The 23,200-nt window shown below is 40.2% G+C and overlaps 1 protein-coding gene and 1 long non-coding RNA gene across 2 annotated transcripts in view; one reads left to right on the top strand and one right to left on the bottom strand.

Annotated features, from left to right (window-relative positions):
* Window positions 1–12,416, top strand: part of LOC309814855 — an 18,030-nt gene extending 5,614 nt beyond the window's left edge. Inside the window, exons 2-3 of the long non-coding RNA XR_014295759.1 lie at window positions 12,037–12,188; window positions 12,312–12,416. This is a non-coding gene — a long non-coding RNA (uncharacterized lncRNA). The remainder of the gene's footprint in view (window positions 1–12,036; window positions 12,189–12,311) is intronic.
* On the bottom strand, window positions 8,103–23,200 carry HRH4 (histamine receptor H4; the record flags this gene model as incomplete). Its single annotated transcript, XM_082641026.1, is given in 4 exon segments — window positions 8,103–8,909; window positions 13,564–13,650; window positions 13,654–13,727; window positions 22,932–23,200. Coding segments are annotated over 4 exon segments (1,161 nt in total). The 5' UTR covers window positions 23,125–23,200.

Below are 23,200 nucleotides of genomic sequence, written 5' to 3'. Positions count from 1 at the left end.
CAGAGTCCACGCGCTCTGGAACCTGCATGCCACAAGGACAGAGCCCACACGCCCTAGAGCCTGCGCACCACAAGTAGAGAAGAGAAAACCTATACACCACAACTAGAGAGAAGCCTGCGTGCTGCAACAAAGAGCCCGCACACTGCAACAAATGATCCCACATGCCTCAACGAAGATCCCGAGTGCCACAACTAAGACCTGACACAGCCAAAAATAAATGAAATAAATAAGTAAATAACTAAATCTTTTTAAAAAATTCATCAAGTGTTTAAAAAAATAAAAGACTGGCATCAACATTCCCGTTTTAAGGAAAATGCCTGATGTGTGCCTTTTCAATAAATAGCTATGAGGTGCATTGTACTAAAAGAAAAGTAATATTCCTGCCCCAGGGAATATAAATCTTATTGGCTAGGTTCACAGACATCTTTACAATAAGTAGTTAATACATGATAGACTCCTAATACACATTTGTATAATGAATACATGAGTGTACCATCAAAAGTATTTTATTCAAACTCTCATTTCATAGAGGATTAGCCCTGTTCTGTCATTTCTCATACCTAGATCATATTTCATCACTTCTAAAACACACGTTTCTCACTTTTCAACAATCCTGAAATCAGAATAGAACTTATTATAATTGTGATTTTTAAAGTATTGTTTCATAGACAGTCTAAAGCATTTTCTCTTTTATAGTAAGATGGTAAGTCTTACATTGACAGCATCTTGGATTGAATGAAATACAATATATATTACATTTTCTGTATTTTAGAAAATACATATGACAATTTAGGCATGTTTCCCCCAAGGTTCAACTAGGAAAGTTCTCCTGTGGCCACTCCATTCAATGAACATTCAAGCCTCCAGTGATCAGATGAAATCCAAAACTACTAATTTATAAATGTTAAAACCAACAGCTGACAAGTAACAGCTTTATAAAATCTTGTCTGTTCATGAGGGTTTATTTCTCAAATTTTTCAAATTATGATTGAATGTTAAACATGTATTTCCTGTTTTCAAATTAATGTTAAGGCATAAGTGTATATAAAAATCATGTGCCTTTCAGGGTTTTCCCTGGTGGCGCAGTGGTTGAGAGGCCGCCTGCTGACGCAGGGGACACGGGTTTGTGCCCCGGTCCAGGAGGATCCCACATGCTGTGGAGCAGCTGGGCCCGTGAGCCATGGCCACTGAGCCTGTGCATCTGGAGCCTGTGCTCTGCAAGGGGAGAGGCCACAACAGTGAGAGGCCCATGTACCACAAAAAAAAAAGCATTTCTAAGCATTTATGATATACTTAAAATATTTTCGTATTTTAGTCTTTGAAATTAATCAAAGGTTCAAAGGTCTAAGAAATATGAAAATGACTAATCTGTATAAGAACTCTGAGAAGACCAGAGGGCAGACAGTAGAAGCAAGAAGAACTACAATCCTGCAGCCTGTGGAACAAAAACCACATTCACAGAAAGATAGACAAGATAAAAAGGCAGAGGGCTATGTACCAGATGAAGGAACAAAATAAAACCCCAGAAAAACAACTAAATGAAGTGGAGATAGGCAACCTTCCAGAAAAAAAATTCAGAATTATGATAGTGAAGATGATCCAGGATCTCAGAAAAAGAAAGGAGGCAAAGATCGAGAAGATGCAAGAAATGTTTAACCAAGACCTAGAAGAATTAAAGAACAAACACCTAGAAGAATTAAAGAACAAACAAACAGAAGTGAACAATACAATAACTGAAATGAAAAATACACTAGAAGGAATCAATAGCAGAATAACTGAGGCAGAAGAACGGATAAGTGACCTGGAAGACAGAATGGTGGAATTCACTGCCGCAGAACAGAGTAAAGAAAAAAGAATGAAAAGAAGTGAAGACAGCGTAAGAGACCTCTGGGACAACATTAAACACAACAACATTTGCACTATAGGGGTCCCAGAAGGAGAAGAGAGAGAGAAAGGACCCAAGAAAATATTTGAAGAGATTATAGTTGAAAACTTCCCTAACATGGGAAAGGAAATAGCCACCCAAGTCCAGGAAGTGCAGAGAGTCCCAGGCAGGATATACCCAAGGAGAAACATGCTGAGACACATAGTAATCAAACTGACAAAAAATAATGACAAAGGAAAATTATTAAAAGCAACAGGGGAGGGCCTCCCTGGTGGCGCAGTGGTTGGGAGTCCGCCTGCCGATGCAGGGGATACGGGTTCGTGCCCCGGTCTGGGAGGATCCCATGTGCCGCGGAGCGGCTGGGCCCGTGAGCCATGGCCGCTGAGCCTGCGCGTCCGGAGCCTGTGCTCCGCAGCGGGAGAGGCCACAACAGTGAGAGGCCCGCGTACAGCAAAAAAAAAAAAAAAAAAAAAAAAAAAAAAAAAAAAGCAACAGGGGAAAAATGACAAATAACATACAACGGAACTCCCATAAGGTTTACAGCTGATTTCTCAGCAGAAACTCTACAAGCCAAAAGGGAGTGGCAAGACATATTTAAAGTGATGAAAGGGAAGGACCTACAACCACGATTACTCTACCCAGCAAGGATCTCATTCACCTTCAACGGAGAAATCAAAAGCTCTACAGATGAGCAAAAGCTAAGAGAATTCAGCACCACCAAACCAGCTCTACCACAAATGCTAAAGGAACGTCTCTAAGTGGGAAACACAAGAGAAGAAAAGAACCTACAAAAACAAACCCATAACAATTAAGAAAATGGTCACAGGAACATGCATGTCAATAATTACCTTAAACGTGAATGGATAAAATGCTCCAACCAAAAGACACAGGCTCGCTGAATGGATACAAAATCAAGACCCATATATATGCCGTCTACAAGAGACCCACTTCAGACCTAGGGACACATACAGACTGAAAGTGAGTGGATGGAAAAAGATAGTCCATGCAAATGGAAATCAAAAGAAAGCTGGAGTAGCAATATTCATATCAGATAAAATAGACTTTAAAATAAAGAATGTTACAAGAGACAAGGAAGGACACTACATAATAATCAAGGGATCAATCCAAGAAGAAGATACAACAATTATAAATATATATGCACCCAACACAGGAGCACCTCAATATATAAGGCAACTGCTAACAGCTGTAAAAGAGGAAATTGACAGTAACACAATAATAGTGGGGGACTTTAACACCTCATTTACACCAATGGACAGATCATCCAAACAGAAAATTAATAAGGAAACACAAGCTTTAAATGACACAGTAGACCAGATATATTTAATTGATAGTCATAGGACATTCCATCCAAAAAGAGCAGATTACAGTTTCTTCTCAAGTGGACACAGATCATTCCCCAGGAAAGATCACATCTTGGGCCACAAATCAAGCCTTGGTAAATTTAAGAAAATTGAAATCATATCAAACATCTTTTCTGACTACAGTGCTTTGAGATTACAAATAAATTACACGGAAAAAAACATAGAAAAACACAAACACTTGGAAGCTAAACAATACGTTACTAAATAACCAAGAGATCACTGAAGAAATCAAAGATGAAATCAAACAATACCTAGAGACAAATGACAATGAAAACACGACTATCCAAAACCTATGGGATGCAGCAAAAGCAGTTCTAAAAGGGAATTTTATAGCAATAGAAGCCTACCTCAAGAAACAAAAAAAAAACCTCAAACAATCTAACCTTACACCTAAAGGAACTAGAGAAGAACAAACAAAACCCAAAGTTAGCAGAAGGAAAGAAATCATAAAGATCAGAGCAGAAATAAATGGAATAGAAACAAAGAAAACAATAGCAAAGATCAATAAAACTAAAACCTGGTTCTTTGAGAAGATAAACAAAATTGATAAGCCATTAGCCAGACTCATCAAGAAAGAGGGAGAGGACTCAAATCAATAAAATTAGAAATGAAAAAGGAGAAGTTACAGCAGACACCACAGAAATACAAAGCATACTAAGAGACTACTATAAGCACCTCTATGCCAATAAAATGGATAACCTGGAAGAAATGGACAAACTCTTAGAAAGGTATAAACTTCCAAAACTGAACCAGGAAGAAATAGAAAATATGAACAGACCAATCACAAGTAATGAAATTGAAACTGTGATTGAAAATCTTCCAACAGACAAAAGTCCAGGGCCAGATGGCTTCACAGTTGAATTCTATCAAACATTTAGAGAAGAGCTAACACCCATCCTTCTCAAACTCTCCAAAAAATTGCAGAGGAGGGAACACTCCCAAACTCATTCTGTGAGGCCACCATCATCCTGATAGCAAAACCAGACAAAGATACTACAAACAGAAAATTACAGACTAATATCACTGATGAATATAGATGCAAAAATCCTCAACAAAATACTAGCAAACAGATTCCAACAAAACATTAAAAGAAGCATACACCATGATCAAGTGGGATTTATCCCAGGGATGCAGGGGTTCTTCAGTATACACAAATCAATCAATGTGATACACCATATTAACGAATTGAAGAATAAAAACCATATGATCATCTCAATAGATGCAGAAAAAACTTTTGACAAAATTCAACACCCATTTATGATAAAAACTCTCCAGAAAGTGGGCATAGAGGGAACCTACCTCAACATAATAAAGGCCATATATGAGAAACCCACAGCAAACATCATTCTCAATGGTGAAAAACTGAAAGTGTTTCCTCTAAGATCAGGAACAAGACAAGGATGTCCACTCTCACCACTATTTTTCAGCATAGTTCTGGAAGTCTTAGCCACGGCAGTCAGAGAAGAAAAAGAAATAAAAGGAATACAAATTGGAAAAGAAGAAGTAAAACTGTCACTGTTTGCAGATGACATGATACTATACATAGATAATCCTAAAGATGCCACCAGAAAACTACTAGAGCTAATCAATGAATTTGGTAAAGTTGCAGTATACAAAATTAATGCACAGAAATCTCTTGCATTCCTATACACTAATGATGAAACATCTGAAAGAGAAATTAAGGAAACACTCCCATTTAGCATTGCAACAAAAAGAATAAAATACCTAGGGATAAACGTACCTAGGGAGACAAAAGACCTGTATGCAGAAAACTATAAAACACTGATGAAAGAAATTAAAGATGATTCAAACAGATGGAGAATCAATATTGTGAAAATGACTATACTACCCAAAGCAATTTACAGATTCAATACAATCCCTATCAAATTACCAATGGCATTTTTTGCAGAACTAGAACAAAAAATTTTTAAATTTGTATGGAGACACAAAAGACCCCAAATAGCCAAAGCAGTCTTGAGGGAAAAAGACGGAGCTGGAGGAATCAGACTCCCTGACTTCAGACTATACTACAAAGCTACAGTAATCAAGACAGTATGGTACTGGCAGAAAAACAGAAATAAAGATCAATGGAACAGGATAGAAAGCCCATAGATAAACCCACGCACCTATGGTCAACTAATCTATGACAAAGGAGGCAAGGATATACATGGAGAAAAGATAGTCTCTTCAATAAGTGGTGCTGGGAAAACTGGACAGCTGCATGTAAAAGAATGAAATTAGAACACTCCCTAACACCGTACACAAAAATAAACTCAAAATGGATTAGAGGCCTAAATGTAAGACTGGGCACTATAAAACTGTTAGAGGAAAACATAGGAAAAACATGTTTGAGGGGCTTCCCTGGTGGCGCAGTGGTTGAGTCCGCCTGCTGATGCAGGGGATATGGGTTCGTGCCCCAGTCTGGGAAGATCCCACATGCCGCGGAGTGGCTGGGCCTGTGAGCCATGGCTGCTGAGCCTGCGCGTCTGGAGCCTGTGCTCCGCAGCGGGAGAGGCCACAACAGTGAGAGGCCCGCGTACCGCAAAAAAAAAAAAAAAAAAAAAAAAAAACAAAACTGTTTGACATAAATCACAGCAAGATCTTTTTTTATCCACCTCCTAGAGTAATGGAAATAAAAACAAAAATAAACAAATGGGACCTAATGAAACTTAAAAGCTTTTGCAAAGCAAAGGAAACTACAAACAAGATGAAAAGACAACCCTCAGAATGGGAGAAAATATTTGCAAACGAATCAACGGACACAGAATTAATCTCCAAAATATATTAACAGTTCACGCAGCTCAATATTAAAAAAATAAACAACCCAATGCAAAAATGGGCGTAAGACTTAAATAGACATTTCTCCAAAGAAGGCATACAGATGGCCAAGAAGCACATGAAAAGCTGCTCAGCATCACTAATTATTAGAGAAATGCAAATCAAAACTACAGTGAGGTATCATCTCACACCAGTTAGAATGGGCGTCATTAGAAAATCTACAAACAACAAATGATGGAGAGGGTGTGGAGAAAAGGGAACCCTCTTGCACTGTTGGTGGGAAGGTAAATTGATACAGCCACTATGGAGAACAGTATGAAGGTTCCTTAAAAAACTAAAAATAGAATTACCGTATGACCCAGTAATACCACTACTGAACATATAACCAGAGAAAACCATAATTCAAAAAGAGGCATGTACCACAATGTTCATTGCAGCACTATTTACAATAGCCAGGACATGGAAGCAACCTAAATGCCCATCGCCAGACGAATGGATAAAGAAGATGTGGTACATATATACAATGGAATATTATTCAGCCATAAAAGGGAACGAAACTGGGTCATTTATAGAGACGTGGATGCATCTAGAGACTGTCATACAGAGTGAAGTTAAGTCAGAAAGAGAAAAACAAATATCGTATATTAACGCATAGATGTGGAACCTAGAAAAATGGTACAGATGAACTGGTTTGCAGGGCAGAAATTGAGACACAGATGTAGAGAACAAACATATGGACACCAGGGGGGAAAGCGGTGGGGTGGTGGTAGTGGTGGTGGGATGAACTGGGAGATTGGGATTGACATGTATACACTAATATGTATAAAATGGATAACTAATAAGAACCTGCTGTATAAAAAAATTTTTTTAATAAAAAATAAAGGTAATGCTCCCCCCCAAAAAAAAGAACTCTGAGAAGTTATAGAAGAAACACTGATAAAACCTTACAGAATAGATTAAATTAACTATGAAGTCAAAATGAAATGTTATGACAAAGACAGGCAAAGAACACTATAAAAAAATTAATAATGACAAAAAGAACAAAATGTCACCAGTCTAATAAAATGCAACTCATCAGTAAGGTATAACCTATATTAACTGCATAATAAAGGAATCACTCTGAGCACTTCAGTGTAAAATATTGAGCACAAGAGTTAAAAACATCAAACACAGAAATATATTTTATTCATAATTATTGACACGTACTAGTTCTGTGGATGTTACACCAGGTACATCAGGTTTAATCATACAGTCCTTTTGCATCTCTTAGCCTTTCTCTTTCTTCCATATTTTCTCACAGAGAAGTTTGAGCTGATGTGGAAGTTGGGAGAAGGGGGCAGGAAGGAACAGGGAAAGCCATCCTTTCAACCCATTGCCTGTCCCTCACCCTGACATCTTCTGATTGCCGGGGCCTCTGAGATAACCACTGAGGACCTTTGAGAGCTGCAGTGACCTCCTTTTTCCTCCCTCATCTCACACTTCCTTCTTTTCTGGGATCAGGAATATAGAGTCTGGAAGTACACATGCCCTCTGCTCTTCTATCTGGGGACCCTCAACCCCTGTCCTGCCAACTCAAACCCTAATTCGCCTGCCCAGTGACCATAACAGTTACCCACCCCAAGCAAAGAGGGCACAAGAGCTCTTTTTTTCTACTGTGTACTTTAGGGAATGATCTTAAAACGTGACGAGTTTTCATCACTGTAAAATAAAAAAGGGAAATTCACTTAAGACTGTAGCAAACACTGAACATAGAAAACCAAAATTCTTGAATTTCACAATCAACGTTATTTAAGATCTAAAAGTCAAAGAAGAGGTGATGACTAAGAAAAATATAGTGCTTTTGTGATTATGAGTTTACAAAAATATTACTGTCTATTTCTAATTATGCTGTTGTTATTCACCGGAATAATTTTCCACTGACTTCTAGGTTCCAGGTATTTTTTTTAAGTTTTCAAGTGTTATGATTTTCTGGATTTTTTCAGTAGAGTGGAAAGGGAAAGATGAAAGCCAGATTCATTTAGGTGAGAGCAAGACTGAAATTTACATAGGCACAAAGATTAAGAGGATGTTGACCGATTGTGTGATGGTATGGACTGCTTTTTCACACAAAATATTTTCAAGAAAGCCTTCTGAAAACACTTGTGACACAGCGAATACAAAAAAGGATTGTCAAAGGAATTGAACCTCTGAAGCCAAAATGTGAACTCATACACAGCTGTTGCTGACAGACTGAGATCTGTGGGGGATATTGAATGAATAATTGTGAACAGAGAGTAGGGAGCCCAGCAAGTGGCAAAAACACCTAAGAGAATGGCCAGTGACTTGGCTAATTTCCTGCCTCTGCACAGCTCAAGATGTTCCCTTTGTTGAAGAACCCGGGAATCTGAATGGGAGAGGGAGCCCATTTTGGAAGCAGTTACACTATTTGGTTGGGCTATTAAGGAAAACAAGACCCTGCTCTTTCTTCTTGGTTTCTTGGAACGAAGGGATGCTGCTGCTTCCTCTGGGTTAGAAAAAGATGTCCTTGAAAATAGTCCACTCCTGAATGAGCATCCATAGCTACTGGAAGAGACAGAAGTGAATCTAGAGTGCCACCTACTGAGATTACCACACTTCCATAGGCTCCAGTAAATATACATGTTGAAATAAGCCATTAACAAGACTGGGATCATGAATTCCAAGAGTACCATGAGGGCAAGGATATACCATTCTGTAAAGAATCCAGGTTCACAATCCCCCTTCCCATTCTTCCAGGCCTCTGAAACTAGAATTATTGGCCCATGCACTAAGAAGGCCACTACCCAGACGGCCACAATCAGAACCACAATCTGCAAGATCCCAGTGTGTTGAGCTCTGTAAGATACCTAAAAGAAACCAAATAAGTTATTTTCAATACAATGAGCATATGTTGATTGCACAAAGCATACCATCGGCCCTCAGGAGTTTCAGGGATGTGCAAAGCGGGGATATTCACTGAATTTGGGTAACATGATCTGGGCCAGAGCAGAGGGTTCGATTTCTGTGGACCCTGGGCCGAAATGTAGACTTTCTTAGCAGTTCAAGGTTAAACCTCTGACACTATAGAAAATGTCAAGGTCAATATCTAAAATAAGAATGCAGTTTTCCTAGTCCACAGACACTAACCTGAACTGTTAACTGAAACTAAATGCCCATTTTCACGGTGTTATTTGGGGGGGGGGGCGGGGTGGTACGCGGGCCTCTCACTGTTGTGGCCTCTCCCGTTGCGGAGCACAGGCTCCGGAGGCGCAGGCCCAGCGGCCATGGCTCACGGGCCCAGCCGCTCCGCGGCATGTGGGATCCTCCCGGACCGGGGCACGAACCCGCATCCCCTGCATCGGCAGGCGGACTCTCAACCACTGTGCCACCAGGGAAGCCTCTTCACGGTGTTTTTAACTTGCCAGCTGGATCATGAGCAGCAATTTTTTTTAATGAATTGGAATAATCAGGGGCAGAATGCGTCACACATCATAAAGATATGTATTGTTTGATGAAACTTTTGCTTTGGGAATATAGATGTACATAGAGAAAGAGAAATGTGTGTACTGAATCATAGTGTAAAATGCATTTATCACTGAAGTCACAGTCAGAGAAGTTTAAAAGACACTGGCTTTTCTAAATCCAGTATTTAGGGAGAATCTACTCTGCAGTTTATGCTGAGCCTTCAAGGTGGGGTCAAAAAGAGAACTCTTATGTTACTCCCACAAGATGACGCACAAAAAGAAAGTTTAAACCAGCTGTGGGGAGATACTACAGTGTTACTGAGCGTGACCAAATCATTTCTTTCTACAAACGTATCTACCCAACAAAAATGGTGCCAAAGCAGTGGTGGTCAGCCACTGGAGAGACATGGCTGTGGTGAGTGCCACGGTCTTTTTATAGGGGTGAAGAATGTTCTAAGTCCACTTGGTCACAAGGACAGGCTTCTGTAAGGGAAAATGAGATTCTATGAGGGAGGATTGCTCTTGGATCACAAGACCCATTGGCTTTTGATTGATTCTGAAATCTTCTATAAGAAATCTAAAATGCCAACCACCCTGTATGAGGGATAAACGTATGACCCAAGACTTTCTTAAGGGGACCTAGAGCACACAACCTCTCTGGACACCTTTTAGATCAGTAAGATTCCTTCCAGCCCAAATATTCCATGTTTTTCTGCCTTTTGCACTCAAGGGAAAGGAAATGATTTACCAGTGAAGTTCCCTTTCACCATCTCTCAAGTGCTATTTTCTCTGTGAGTTTTCAAGTCTTGTTCTAAAGTGGTTTCTCATTTTTATTAAAGGGGTGTAACAATGCCCAGCACTGTCTTTCTCTGATGGATTGTACATGCTAGGAAGGGCTCACCAATTGACTAGAGGTAAAAGGAGGCTGGTTTAAAAAAAAAAAGTTATTTTTAAAAACTGCAGGGAAGTGGGGTTTTCTTTTTCTTTTTTTTTCTTTTTCCAAATTACTGGTATTTCTGAGGCTAAGCTAAAATGCATATTGTGCTGACCACAAGCTCCCATGTACAATACATTTTTTTGCCTTCTGCTTCTCATACCACTAATTAATACTTGCACTAAATCTAATGATTATGAAGATGGTAACAATACCCAGATGGTCATAAGACTGCATTTAGTTTTTTAATTGCTCTGTTCAGCCTTTGTAATCATATGATACAATATGCTGGAAAGTAATCTCTTTTCTATTATGCACAAGGTCAAATGGGATCATGGACATCCAAGGGAATTGAGAAGATGATGCCAATCTCTTCATCTCTGGGTAGCATTTTTAACAGATAACAGTTCAAGCATTGCTTAACTCCAGGCCCATGCCTCCCTGAAATTCATGAGTGGCCCACTTCTCACCCACTACAGAGTATGTCCATTGTTCAGGATGCTGTCTCTTACCCTGCTTCATTCCCCTCCCCAGTAAGATATCCAAACATCCTGTCAGTCCGGTTCTTTTGTGAGGCAGAGCGACCCCTGGCACTTGCTGGTGTTACTAATGGGATGGGATTGCAGAGCCGTTCTAAGTGCCTGTCATGCACTGCCGTCTGCATCGAGCCTTCCTTCCCCAAACTACTGTCAGATTTCTATTTCCCAAGCCCAGCCTGCCGCCTTCCCCTATGACACTGTCTCCTCTACTTCTAGCTACAGCAAGAGCTCAATTCCGCATGATCACTTCCTATGGGCTCCTGTGGTCTTTAAAGGCTTCCTTCTGGCTTCATACAGCTGTGTTGGAACTCAGCCAACAGAGGTGCGAGTGCTGCCTGAGCACCCCCGGGAGCATTCATACACTCATGCATGGAGCACTTTTTACACTTGACTCTGTGCTGGGTACCAGGGACCCGGATCCAGCTGACCTGGCCCTCACCAAGTTTACAGCCTCCATTGCCAGGGGAATTTCTCAGGGCAAGACCAAGAAATAAGCCCACCCATTTTCTCTCTGGACATCACCCCTCAACTCTCTGTAACTTCTAAGCTCTTTTTCTAACTGGGCAAGCCATCCCTTACCCTAACACAAAGCTGAGGTTGACTCAAGAGCTTGGACGTTCAGTGAAGAAATGTCCCAGTGAACACTAACTAGGAACACTCAGTGAAGATTAAAAAGAAAACCCAGAAAGAAAGGAAAATTTTAAAGTACAAATTAAAGATTTAGTTAAAGAAAGATTATTAATTAGAGCACTGCTTTTCATACATTTTGACTGTGACCTAAAGTAAGAAATACATTTTATACCCTAATGAAGTATACAGACAGAAGTATTCATAAAACAATACTTACCTTAATTATGCACAAGGTACTCTGATATTTTATACTCTAACTTGTTAAGTTCTATTGTACTTCTTTCCATATTTTTTCATTCTATGAAAAAGTGACATAATAACCCACTGAACTGATTTCATGACTCAATAATGGATTACTGTCAGTTTGAAAAATCTGAGATTATAGGCTTCTAGATTGCTAATCCAAACTGATCTGTACTCTTTCCAGAGTTCATCCAGTACAAACTGCAGTGGACCCTGGTGCCAATAAAGTACTCATTGTCAAGTGTCTGGCTGTTCCACCACATCCTTTCTCTACTTCTTCCTGGCCATATGGCAGCTCAGCTAGAGGCCACACTTCCCAGCTTCCCTTGCAGTAAGGTAAGACCACGTGACTAAATTTCACCAATGAAAGGTGAGTGGAAATGATTGTGTGATTCTGCACTACTTGGTTAAAAGAAAATCCCTTACCCTGGACTTCTGCCTTTTGCCCTTCCTTTCTAGAACCTGGAGTGACAACAACATGACTTGGAGCGTGCAGAGGAGGTTAATGACTTAGGGCGGGTGGGGGTCAGCAAACCACTTTCCATGGAGCAAGTGTGGCCCACCACCTGTTTGGATAATAAAGTTTTATTTGAGCAGTTGCAACAGACACCATAGGTCCCTGCTCTAGAGGGTACAGAGCCTGGGTCCCTGGGTGAGTTCCTGGAGCAGAGCCTTCCCATCTTCCTGAACTGTTCTATGAGAGAAAAGTTACCTTCTGTCTCGTTTGGTCTCAGCATTTTGGAGTCTCTTCATTACAGCAGTTTATCATTGCCTTGTCCAGTGCACCTTCCCGATCCTGTCTGCCTCCATGCTGCACACCTCTCCCAGGACAGAACTGTCACTGTCCTCTCAATGCCTCCAGCACCACACTTAGTCCCTTTGTTTATGGATCTGTCTCCACATTAGACTGTTATGCTCCTCAAAAAGAAAGACTCTGGAGATTCAGTTTTGTGTCCTTAGCAAAATCCCTGTCACACAGTCGTTTCCCACACATTTGGGTCCCTGGGACTCAGGAGTGAAGGAAGTTTCCCATCTAGGTCTCAAAGACTTCAGATCACCGTCCATGTTTCTGTGGCCTTTTCCCATCCCTCATCCTTATTAACATCAACCTTATTCTCTCCTTTACTCTATTGCTGATAAATTTAGCTTAAGAACTGTCATGAACTAGTTGATGAAACTGTTCTAAATCTTGGGTAAGTTCATACTTTCTTGGCATGGGTCCTAAACTGGCACTGGTTAGTTTCTGGTTAGTGCCACTGTATAACCTATAGCTTCCCTGTATACTGTCTTTTCCTTTGGTCATTCAAAATTAATTTTCTCATGACATTCAGAAGTCTGGGAGTCTTTCTAATCACCCACCAAGTTCCATCCTGAAGAAAACATTCAGGTCTCAAGTTGTCTAAGGAGTTGAACAGGTAAACCTACTGTGAGACTCATGCATATCCAATCTACTACGGACTCGATTTACCACTTCTCACAACTTGCCTTGGATTTTGGTGGACACCTTCCCATTTTAGTGGTACATAAGGGAGTGACCTAACCAAATCACACAGAAAATGTTCACTAAGCACCAATGAAAACTTAGTGCTAGATAAAAGGGTAACAGGCTTCTCTAATTTTTGCCAATTAAACAAAAAATTTTTTTGCTTGGGGACCCAAAATTTACAAATATATAATCTTCTAAGGAGGATAAATTAATATTTTGACTTACAGCATTCGAGACTGACTGGTATTGATCAAAGCTGATGAGTACAGTGTTATACACAGATGTTGTGCACAAAAGATAGTCAATAGTGAGTCAAAATGCACAGATGTTATCTTCAAACTTCCAGTTGAACAGCCTGTGAGGGATGTACAAAGGAATGGAGATCACACCTGTACAAGGAAAAAATGAGGGTAAAGAAAAATAGCACATATCAATGAATACGAAGAGACATAGGAACACAACACAATGAACTATCTGAACTGACCAAAAAGAGCTTGATTATAATTTAGAAATTCATGGTATTTCATCAACAAACTCAGGACTGATCTCATACACATTCTTTAAATACCATTTTTAAAATAGCTGTCACAAACATCGTACCTTCAATGGCTCCTTATTACTTTCCAAGTTAAGTTCAGGTCCCAGCATGTATTTCCAGCCATATACAGCACACATCATCTTTGTGTTCATGATCCAACCCAAACAGGATGGACCACCCTTCCCCCAAACACATCTCACATTGTCATATCTCTTTGCCTTTGCCAACAACATTCTTTCTTCCTAGAATATCCTCCTCTCTTCTACGAAGAAGTCTATTTAATTCCTTCTAATTCTTCACTTAGTTTAAAAAGTGACATCCTCCTTATCATCTTTCCTGGAACTTCCTGGGTAGAAGTGACCCCTCTGTCACCTGCCGTCTCCTGGCACTTCACTCATCACTCCCCCTCTCATATACAAATATATCCTACTTTATATCGTTGTCATATGTTAACTTGTTTCTCCTGAGGACTGGGACTGTGTGGGAAGTCGATCTTTGTATTTTTCACAACATCTAGAGTTGACCAATGGCTCGCACATTTAACTCAAGGAAATTAATAACAGCTAATAGGTATTGTGCAATTACCAGATGCCAGACATTGTGCTATGTGTATTACATATATCATCTCATTTAAGTTTCATAGAAACTTTGTGAGGTAGGCACCATGCTGAGTTAGCAGATAAGGAATCTGAAGTTCAAAAAGGAGACATAATTAGCCCAAGTAAGGGAAAAATTGGATTTGAAACCAAGCAATGTGATTTCATAACCCCTGACTTTAACCGCTACCCTTCACCAAATGAACAAATACCTGAGTGATTGATTCAACTCAGCACAGAAACTGCTTCATTGTGGAAAATGACTGAACTGGGTTCCTTTTCCTTTAGCCTTATAGGGGTTTTCAGTTGGATTGACATTTCAGACAGGTGGTCTACTCACTAAGAAAATAATCTATTAAGTGGAAGCTCGGTTGAAATCTTATTTTGTTGGATATCTTCATATTTTATGAAGGCACTTGGCAGGAATTCCCATTTTCCATATGAGAACCAAGTTAGTCTATCATGAAGAACAATAGTAAAGATAAAAGAAAAGGAAAGGGAAGATTGAAGGGAACCCTGCATTCTCACAAAACAAGATGACATGAGCACCCCAATGTTCATTGCAGCACTGTTTACAATAGCCAGATCATGGAAGCAACCTAAATGCCCATCAACAGATGAATGGATAAAGAAGATGTGGTACATATATACAATGGAATATTACTCAGCCATAAAAAGGAATGAAATTGGGTCATTTGTAGAGATGTGGATACACCGAGACTGCCATACAAAGTGAAGTAAATCAGAAAGAGAAAAACAAATATCGTATATTAATGCATATATGTGGAATCTAGAAAAATGGTACAGATGAACTGGTTTGCAAGGCAGAAATAGAGACACAGATGTAGAGAACAAACGTATGGACACCAAGGGGGGAAAGTGGGGCGGGGGTGCTGGTGGTGGGATGAATTGGGAGATTGGGATTGACATATATACACTAAATATGTATTAAATAGATAACCAATAAGAACCTGCTGTATAAAAAATAAATAAAATAAAATTTTTAATGTATATTTTAAAGATAATTATTGTAAAAAAAAAAGACATGACACCATGAAAATCTTAGAAGAAAACATAGGCAAAACATTCTCTGACATAAATCATACCAATCGTTTTTCTTAGGTCAGTCTCCCAAGGCAATAGAAATAAAAGCAAAAATAAACAAATGGAACCTAATCAAACTTATGAGCTACTGTACAGCAATGAAACCATACACAAAATGAAAAGACAGCCTACAGACCGGGAGAAGATATTTGCAAATGATGTGACCGACAAGGGCTCAATTTCCAAAATATACAAACAGCTCATACAACTCAATAACAAAAAAACACAACCCAATCAAAAATGGACAGAAGACCTAAATAGACATTTCTCCAAAGAAGACATAGAGATGGCCAACAGGTACATGAAAGGATGCTCAACATTGCTAATTATTAGAGAAATGCAAATCAAAACAACAATGAGGTACTACCTCACACCAGTCAGAATGACCATCATTAAAAAGTCTACAAATAACAAATACTGGAGAGGGTATGGAGAAAAGAGAACCCTCTTACACTGTTGGTGGGAATGTAATTGGTACAGCCACTATGGAAAACAGTATGGAGGTTCCTCAAAAAACTTAAAATAGAGTTGCCATATGATCCTGCAATCCCAATCCTGGGCATATATCCAGACAAAACTATAATTCAAAAAGATACATGCACCCAATACCCTTTGAAGCACTATTTACAATAGGCAAGCGACGGAAACAACCCAAAAAAAAGATGACATGAGGATATAAAGGTGTTGTTTTAGAACCAGTGTAAGGAAGTGCAGAACTTAGTGTCCTGTACCTAGATTTACATACAAATATGAGAGACAAGACACCATCGAGAAGAAGAGCTGTATGGTCAGTTCTTACCTGTCGTTCAAATTGCCTGCTTGTTTTACATTTTAACTGTATGTGTATGTATGTATATGTGTGTGTGTATATATATCTTTTAGGATTCTAAATATTTCTGGAATATTTTATTTCTTTAATTGAAGTATAGTTGATTTACAGTATTGTGTTAGTTTCAGGTGTACACCATAGTAATTCAGTGTTTTCGAAGATTATATTCCATTATAGGTTATTACAAGATAATGGGTGTAATTCTTTAAGCTTCCTTATGGTGCCTTCCATCTCAAAGGGGTGTGTGTGTGTGTGTGTGTGTGTGTGTGTGTGTGTGTGTGTGTATGTGTACCCGTGGTATCTCAGGATCACCTGAGATAAATCAAAGTATCTTCAAAACAGAGAAATTTATTATATTTTGGCCTGGAGTTGTGGCTTCCAATGTTCCCGACAGGAGCATTTTCCACATACACACTCATTTCCTCTCCTGGATGAGAAAGAAGAGCGGGATACCACCAATCATTTGCATTACAGATGCCATTGCCTATTTATTGATAATGTTTTTCACAAACTTTCTGAATTAGATAAAAGAGAAAGGTGTGTTCAAAACCTCTGGAGCTGCTTGAAATAACAGTTAATTGAAAACAGGCTCAAGTCTATTCCTTTTGTTTTAATGAAACCCTGCTATCACCTTGAGTTCTTTGGGATGGTTTAATACAAACGTCATGCTCATTTCCTCTGACTTGTTGAGTGGTTTTGTGGCTCCTTCCAAAGGAGTTTCAGAACCTGAAACCATGAACCTGAAATACATCTGTGATATACCCACTCCTAGGTGTTTCCATAACTTCCACTCTGGAGTCATGCTTCTGGGTCAAATAGACTTGATAAGAAAAACTAATAGCCAGGTCCTTGAAAAGAGCCATAAGTCTTTGGCATGACCAATTGTGGCGGTGGGAAGGTAGGGGAGTGAGGGAAAACAAACTATATTAAAAGAAGATGGTGAAGCAAATAAAAAGGAAGTGAAGGAACCAGGGAGAGGAGAGAAGAAACCCTCTGCTACTCCCTCCACCCCTAGCTCACTCTGCTCCGCCCTACCTGGCGTCAAATACACCATACACACACCCTCAGATTCTTGCATGGGTTTCCTGGGCATGAACCACTCTTCCCTCAGAGGCTCCTTTTGTTTACTCCAATGCATCTTCCTCAGTGAACCCTACCCCTGAGGTTTACATTGCAACCTCTACCTCTAACACATTTCCTCCCTGCTATTATGTTTTTCTCAGTAGCAATGATCAACCTCTAAAATGCTATGTAGTTTTATTTACTTATTTATACTGTTTACTTTCCTCTCCCCGCCCCTGCTCCCAGGAAAAATACAAGCACCACGAGGGTAAGGATTTTTGTCTGTTTTTTCACTGATATATCCCCAACACCTAAATGGGTACCTGGTTCAAAATAAATCAGTATGGGATGAATGAATAAATGGGGATGGGAAAGCCCAGTTTGCATAAAAATTGTCACCAGTCCAGTATCGCCCCTTCTTTCTGAAGCCAGTTAAGAAGCTGCATCTTCCATGAGAAAATGATAATCTAAAGGTCAGGGGAGGGACTTCCCTTGTGGTCCAGTTGTTAAGACTCCATGCTTCCACTGCAGGGGGCGAGGGTTTGATCCCTGGTGGGGGAACTAAAATCCCACATGCCATGCCAAGTGGCACAGTCAAAAAAAAAAAAAAAAAAAGGTGAGGGGAGCTAAAAGCCCCAGTGAATTCTTTGGGCCAACAGAGGAGTGTGTAGATAACAGTGATTGTATGGAGGGTATTATGGACTAAATGTTTGTGTCCCCCCCACCAAAAGTCATAAGTTGAAACCCAAACCCCAGGGTGATAGGACCTATAAGGAGGTAATTAAAGTTAAATTAGGTTGTAAGGGTAGAGCCCTAATCCAACAGGATTAGTGTCCTTATAAGAAGAAACACCAGAGAGCTCACTTGCTAGCTCTGTCTCCAGGCCATATGAGGGTGAAGCAAGAAGGCAGCCATCTACAACCCAGGGAGAGAGCCCTCACCAGGAACCAAATCAGCTGGCACCTAGATCTGGGATTTCCCAGGCTCCAGAGCTGTGAGAAAGTAAATTGCTGTTAAGTCACCCAGACTGTGATTATTTTGTTGGGGCAGCCCAAGCTGACTAACACGGAGGGAAAGAGAAGAGTCCTGAAACAAGGCATGAAGGTACAGGCATACTTCATTGTATTGTGCTTCACTTTATTGCACTTCATGGATATTGCATATTTTACAAATTGAAGGTTCGTGGCAACCCTGCATCGAGCAAAGTCTATCGGCACTATTTTTTCCAACAGCATTTGCTTACTTTGTGTCTCTGTGTCACATTTTGCTAATTCTCACAATATTTTTAATTTTTTTTATTATTGTATTTGTTATGGTGATCTTTGATGTTATTATTTTAATTGTTTTGGAGCTCCACGAACTGTGCCCGTGTAAGACGGTGAACTTAATAAATGTCATGTACGTTCTGACTGCCCCACCACCCTGCCATTTCCCAGTCTCTGTCCTCTCCTCAGGTTTCACTATTCCCTGAGACACAACAATACTGAAATTAAGCCAATTAATAACCCTAAAATGGGGGCTTCCCCAGTGGCGCAGTGGTTCAGAGTCCGCCTGACAATACAGGGGACACGGGTTCGTGCCCCGGTCCGGGAAAATCCCACATGCCGCAGAGCGGCTGGGCCCGTGAGCTATGGCCGCTGAGCCTGCGCGTCCGGAGCCTGTGCTCCGCAACGGGAGAGGCCACAACAGTGAGAGGCCCGCGTACCGCAAAAAAAAAAAAATAATAATAACCCTAAAATGACCTCTAAGTATTCAAGTGAAAGGAAGAGTCAATGGATGCGGCAATTGTCACTGTTGTCTTATTTTAAGAAATTGCCACCAGGCACCCCAGCCTTCAGCAGCCACCACCCTGATCAGTCAGCATACATCACCATCGAGGCAAGACCTTCCATGAGCAAAAAGATGATGATCCAATGAAGGCTCAGATGCTCGTTAGCGTTTTCTAGCAATAGAGTTTTTTTTTTTTTTTTTTTTTTTTGTGGTATGCGGGCCTCTCACTGTTGTGGCCTCTCCGTTGCGGAGCACAGGCTCCGGACGCACAGGCTCAGCGGCCATGGCTCACGGGCCCAGCCACTCCGCAGCATGTGGGATCTTCCTGGACCGGGGCACGAACCCGTATCCCCTGCATCGGCAGGCAGACTCTCAACCACTGCGCCACCAGGGAAGCCCAATAGAGTATTTTTTAATTAAGGTATGTACATTGTTTTTTTAGACATAATGCTTTTGCACACTTAGTAGACTATACCTATACCTTTTATATGCACTGGGAAACCAACAAATTCATGTGACTCTACTTTGATACTTGTTTGATTGCAGTGGTCTGGAACTGGACCCACAGTACCTCTGAGGTATGCCTGTACTAAAGATAAACTTTGCCATCCTGAAAATGTGGTTCAGACTCTGTCATCAGCAACCACTTTTGCCCTTGAAGATCCTGTCTGGATCATCCATCACATGCTTATGTAGGCCATACATGCCCACACAAATGTAGATGTGAAAAAGGTACCCACAGATGGAAACATCAGTTACGTGATACCAATTTTATAGATATCAATAAAGATATAAATAGTATTTTTTTCTGGAATAGTGTATAGATGACATATATTAGTGTAGCTAGTACTGGAATTTTCCCTCAATAAGTCTTTGCTTTTCAACTAAATTCAGCCTGGGAAGCTTCTCAGGTGCCACAAATTTAAATTCTCAACAGGAGGGCAGTTCAGAAACCTGTGAAAAGAGGACATTCAGCCAGAAAGCCCACCATACCGAGCCCATGTTATGCTCTCATCTGCACTGGCATCGCCACATGGTTCTGGAGCTCTGGGTCTCATGACCCCAAATATTAAGAATTGCTATCTTGTAGCTACAGAAAATCTCTCACAAGTTCTGCCCTGGTCCACTACCACCATGAGGTCCGACAGGCTCAGAGCTGAAAGATACACTTTTGACCATGGCAAAGGAGAAAGAAGAGCGTTGACACAAAACTCAAATCTTGTTACAAAATGCTCTCAGAGACTTCTAAGTCTTGTGCTGTCATGGTGAATATTGTGTTAGAAAGTGGACCTCTGGATGAAGCTGGCAGGGGTCAGGGGAAACATGAAGGATGAGACCGACAGATTAAGAGAGATTCTGAGCTGTGTCCAATCGCTCTCATCTGGAGCAAAGCCATTTCTCTTCCCATCCACCTGCAGATGGAGGGAGGCCACCAGGACTGCTGTATCATCACATCTGCAGGGACATTTCTCAAAGACAAACCACATCTTTATGTTGTGGTGCTCAAGCCCACGATGGTGGGGCTGCCATGATGCTGACATTGGGCCTTACACAGAGGCACTCTGTTCTTGTCTAGAACCATCTTCATTCGAAAGTTTCAGGCCTCAGGCTCTCTCAGTTGGATATAGTTTTACCCCATCCCTCCTGACCACCAGGTATTCAGGGCCTCACTCCCTTTGGGGTAGTCAAAATACATTTTCCACTTTAAGTGCTGAGTGTCACCTAAAAGTTGTACAGTTCTGTGAAGAAGGAGGAGAGGGATACATATAATAGAATATTCTCTGTTCACATAAATACACTCGTGTATTTATCTGTGTTTATGTGAGCATAGAGAATGATGTGGAGGGACCTACATCAAGTTGTTAATGTTGGTTACCTGGAGGGGCAGAACTGAGGAGAGAAATGGGGAGATTGTTGCATTTTTTAATACTTCTATATTGGCTACCCACTTTTTTCTGTGACCCTATAATTTCTATACCAGAATTCCTAAGTCAATCTCTCCAACTAGAAGTTTCCTCCAAAACTTTTATCATTGCAATATCAGAAGCAGAAGCTGCTTTCACAAATGCTCCCTAATTCTGTGAATAGTGTCATACTCTTGCCCCCAGAACTCAGTCTTCAACACATCTTCCTCTTTCTCCTGCCTGACCTCGCCTTGCAGCTCTGCTTCCCAAACTTCTTTTCCACCCTCACCCTCACTCAGAGCCTCACTGCTGATTTCTGCCAAGGTCACTGCAGGATTCTCTCTGAAATGAAGCTGCCCTCTGCTCCAGCTTCTCCCACCGGCTACGTCTCTTCTGATGCCTCTGAGGTAAAGCTTCAACCCATTCAATCATTGACTTAAATCTCACATTGCCTGCTGAATAAACTCCAATCCAGACTCACACTAGTAGTCAAGGGCCTTCACTATATAGATTCCAACTACTCCAACCTCACCCTCAGCTGTTCTCATACAGCCCATTTGCACACTAGCCAGTCTGGAGCTCACACTTAGGAAGGTATACACGATGATTTTCAACCAGCATATCGTTGCTGATTCTTGGAATACTCTCTCCTCTCCATCTCTGCCTATGGAAATTCTACCCATCCTTTAAAGTTCATTTCAGAGGCCACTACCCACTAACCAAATGTGTTTTCTCCCTCCTCTGAGTGCCCACAGCACTGGGTGGGTCTTCATGGGTTCTCATATCAACATGTCCTGTTATAGTCATTTCTGAACTTCTCTTATCTACTCTACTGTATTGAAACCTTATTAAAGAAAGAGATTAACCTAGTCTTCTCGATACCTCCTCATTATCTAACTGTACCTGGTACCTAACAGTACTTACATGGTAGGTACTCTACTAACATTTGTGTACTTGGTTTGAGTTGACATTTATCTTCAGAGAGATCAGGAGTGAAAAGACTAACATTTATTGAGCAGTCACTGTGTTCCAGGCAATAAACTAAGTATTCTATGAGTTTTGTTTCATTTTAATATAAATGCAAGCGTTTATATAGCTGTACACAATAACAGATTAAATTATATTAGAAGGTCCTATAAAACCATATCATCAGTTGACACTTCTGCATATTCACTCATTATGATAAGCATTGTTAAAAAATGATCATCAGGCAGTAAGAAATTATATAGTGCATGTTTTCAAAGAAAGATTACTTTGATTTCAGTGATCTCTTACAATTATTAATACTGTGGTTCCATATTATATGCAAGGAGTTCAGTGTTGGGTGTACTTTACAACATTCTATGCCATATTATAAGATAATATTATTAACTATACTATGTAATTGACCTGAACATCCTATTTTCTGATTGTGCTGATTACCAGCATATACATTATTTCCTATTACTCCAACACTGTGATATTAAAGAAACTATGCTTACTTAAAAAGGAATACTTATAAACCTAAACATACAAGGAAAATAGGTCCAAAAACAAATAACTCTTAGACTAAAGCAATACTGGACTTATTTTTATTCCATTAAAAGAAACAGTTTTCAGATGAAAATTCCCCTGCAAACCTGATTTACATATATATAACATGCCCATACAGTGCCGTATAGCCTCCCCTGAGTTTCAATCCTTAAACTTTTTGTTTTTAATAATCCCTTGAAATGAAAAAGCTTATTTTAAGGTTTCAGAAATGAATTATAATTGAAAAAGATTATCTTAAATAAAGATATGTAACTTACCAACAAAGAAGTCAGAAATGGCCAAGTTAAGGAAAAAGTAATTACTCCGACGTCTAAGGTTTTTGTCCACCACGAAAGCTAAAATGACCACAGCATTTCCTACCATTATAGCAAAAGCTAATAAGCTCATTAAAAATGCTAAAGCAATGCTAGTTTCTGATGGTAAATCAGTTGTGTCATTAGTAGCTGGCATCACATCAAATGATGAAGAAACGTAATACAGCAAACTAAGCTGGAAAGACGATTCTGACAAGTGTGTTTTCCAATCG

This window comes from Mesoplodon mirus (genome assembly GCF_964341445.2).
Source record: "Mesoplodon mirus genome assembly, chromosome: 13".
Classification (NCBI taxonomy): Eukaryota; Metazoa; Chordata; class Mammalia; order Artiodactyla; family Ziphiidae; genus Mesoplodon; species Mesoplodon mirus.
The sequence above is the reverse complement of the archived record's forward strand: the minus strand, read 5'-3'. Positions and strand labels throughout refer to the sequence as shown.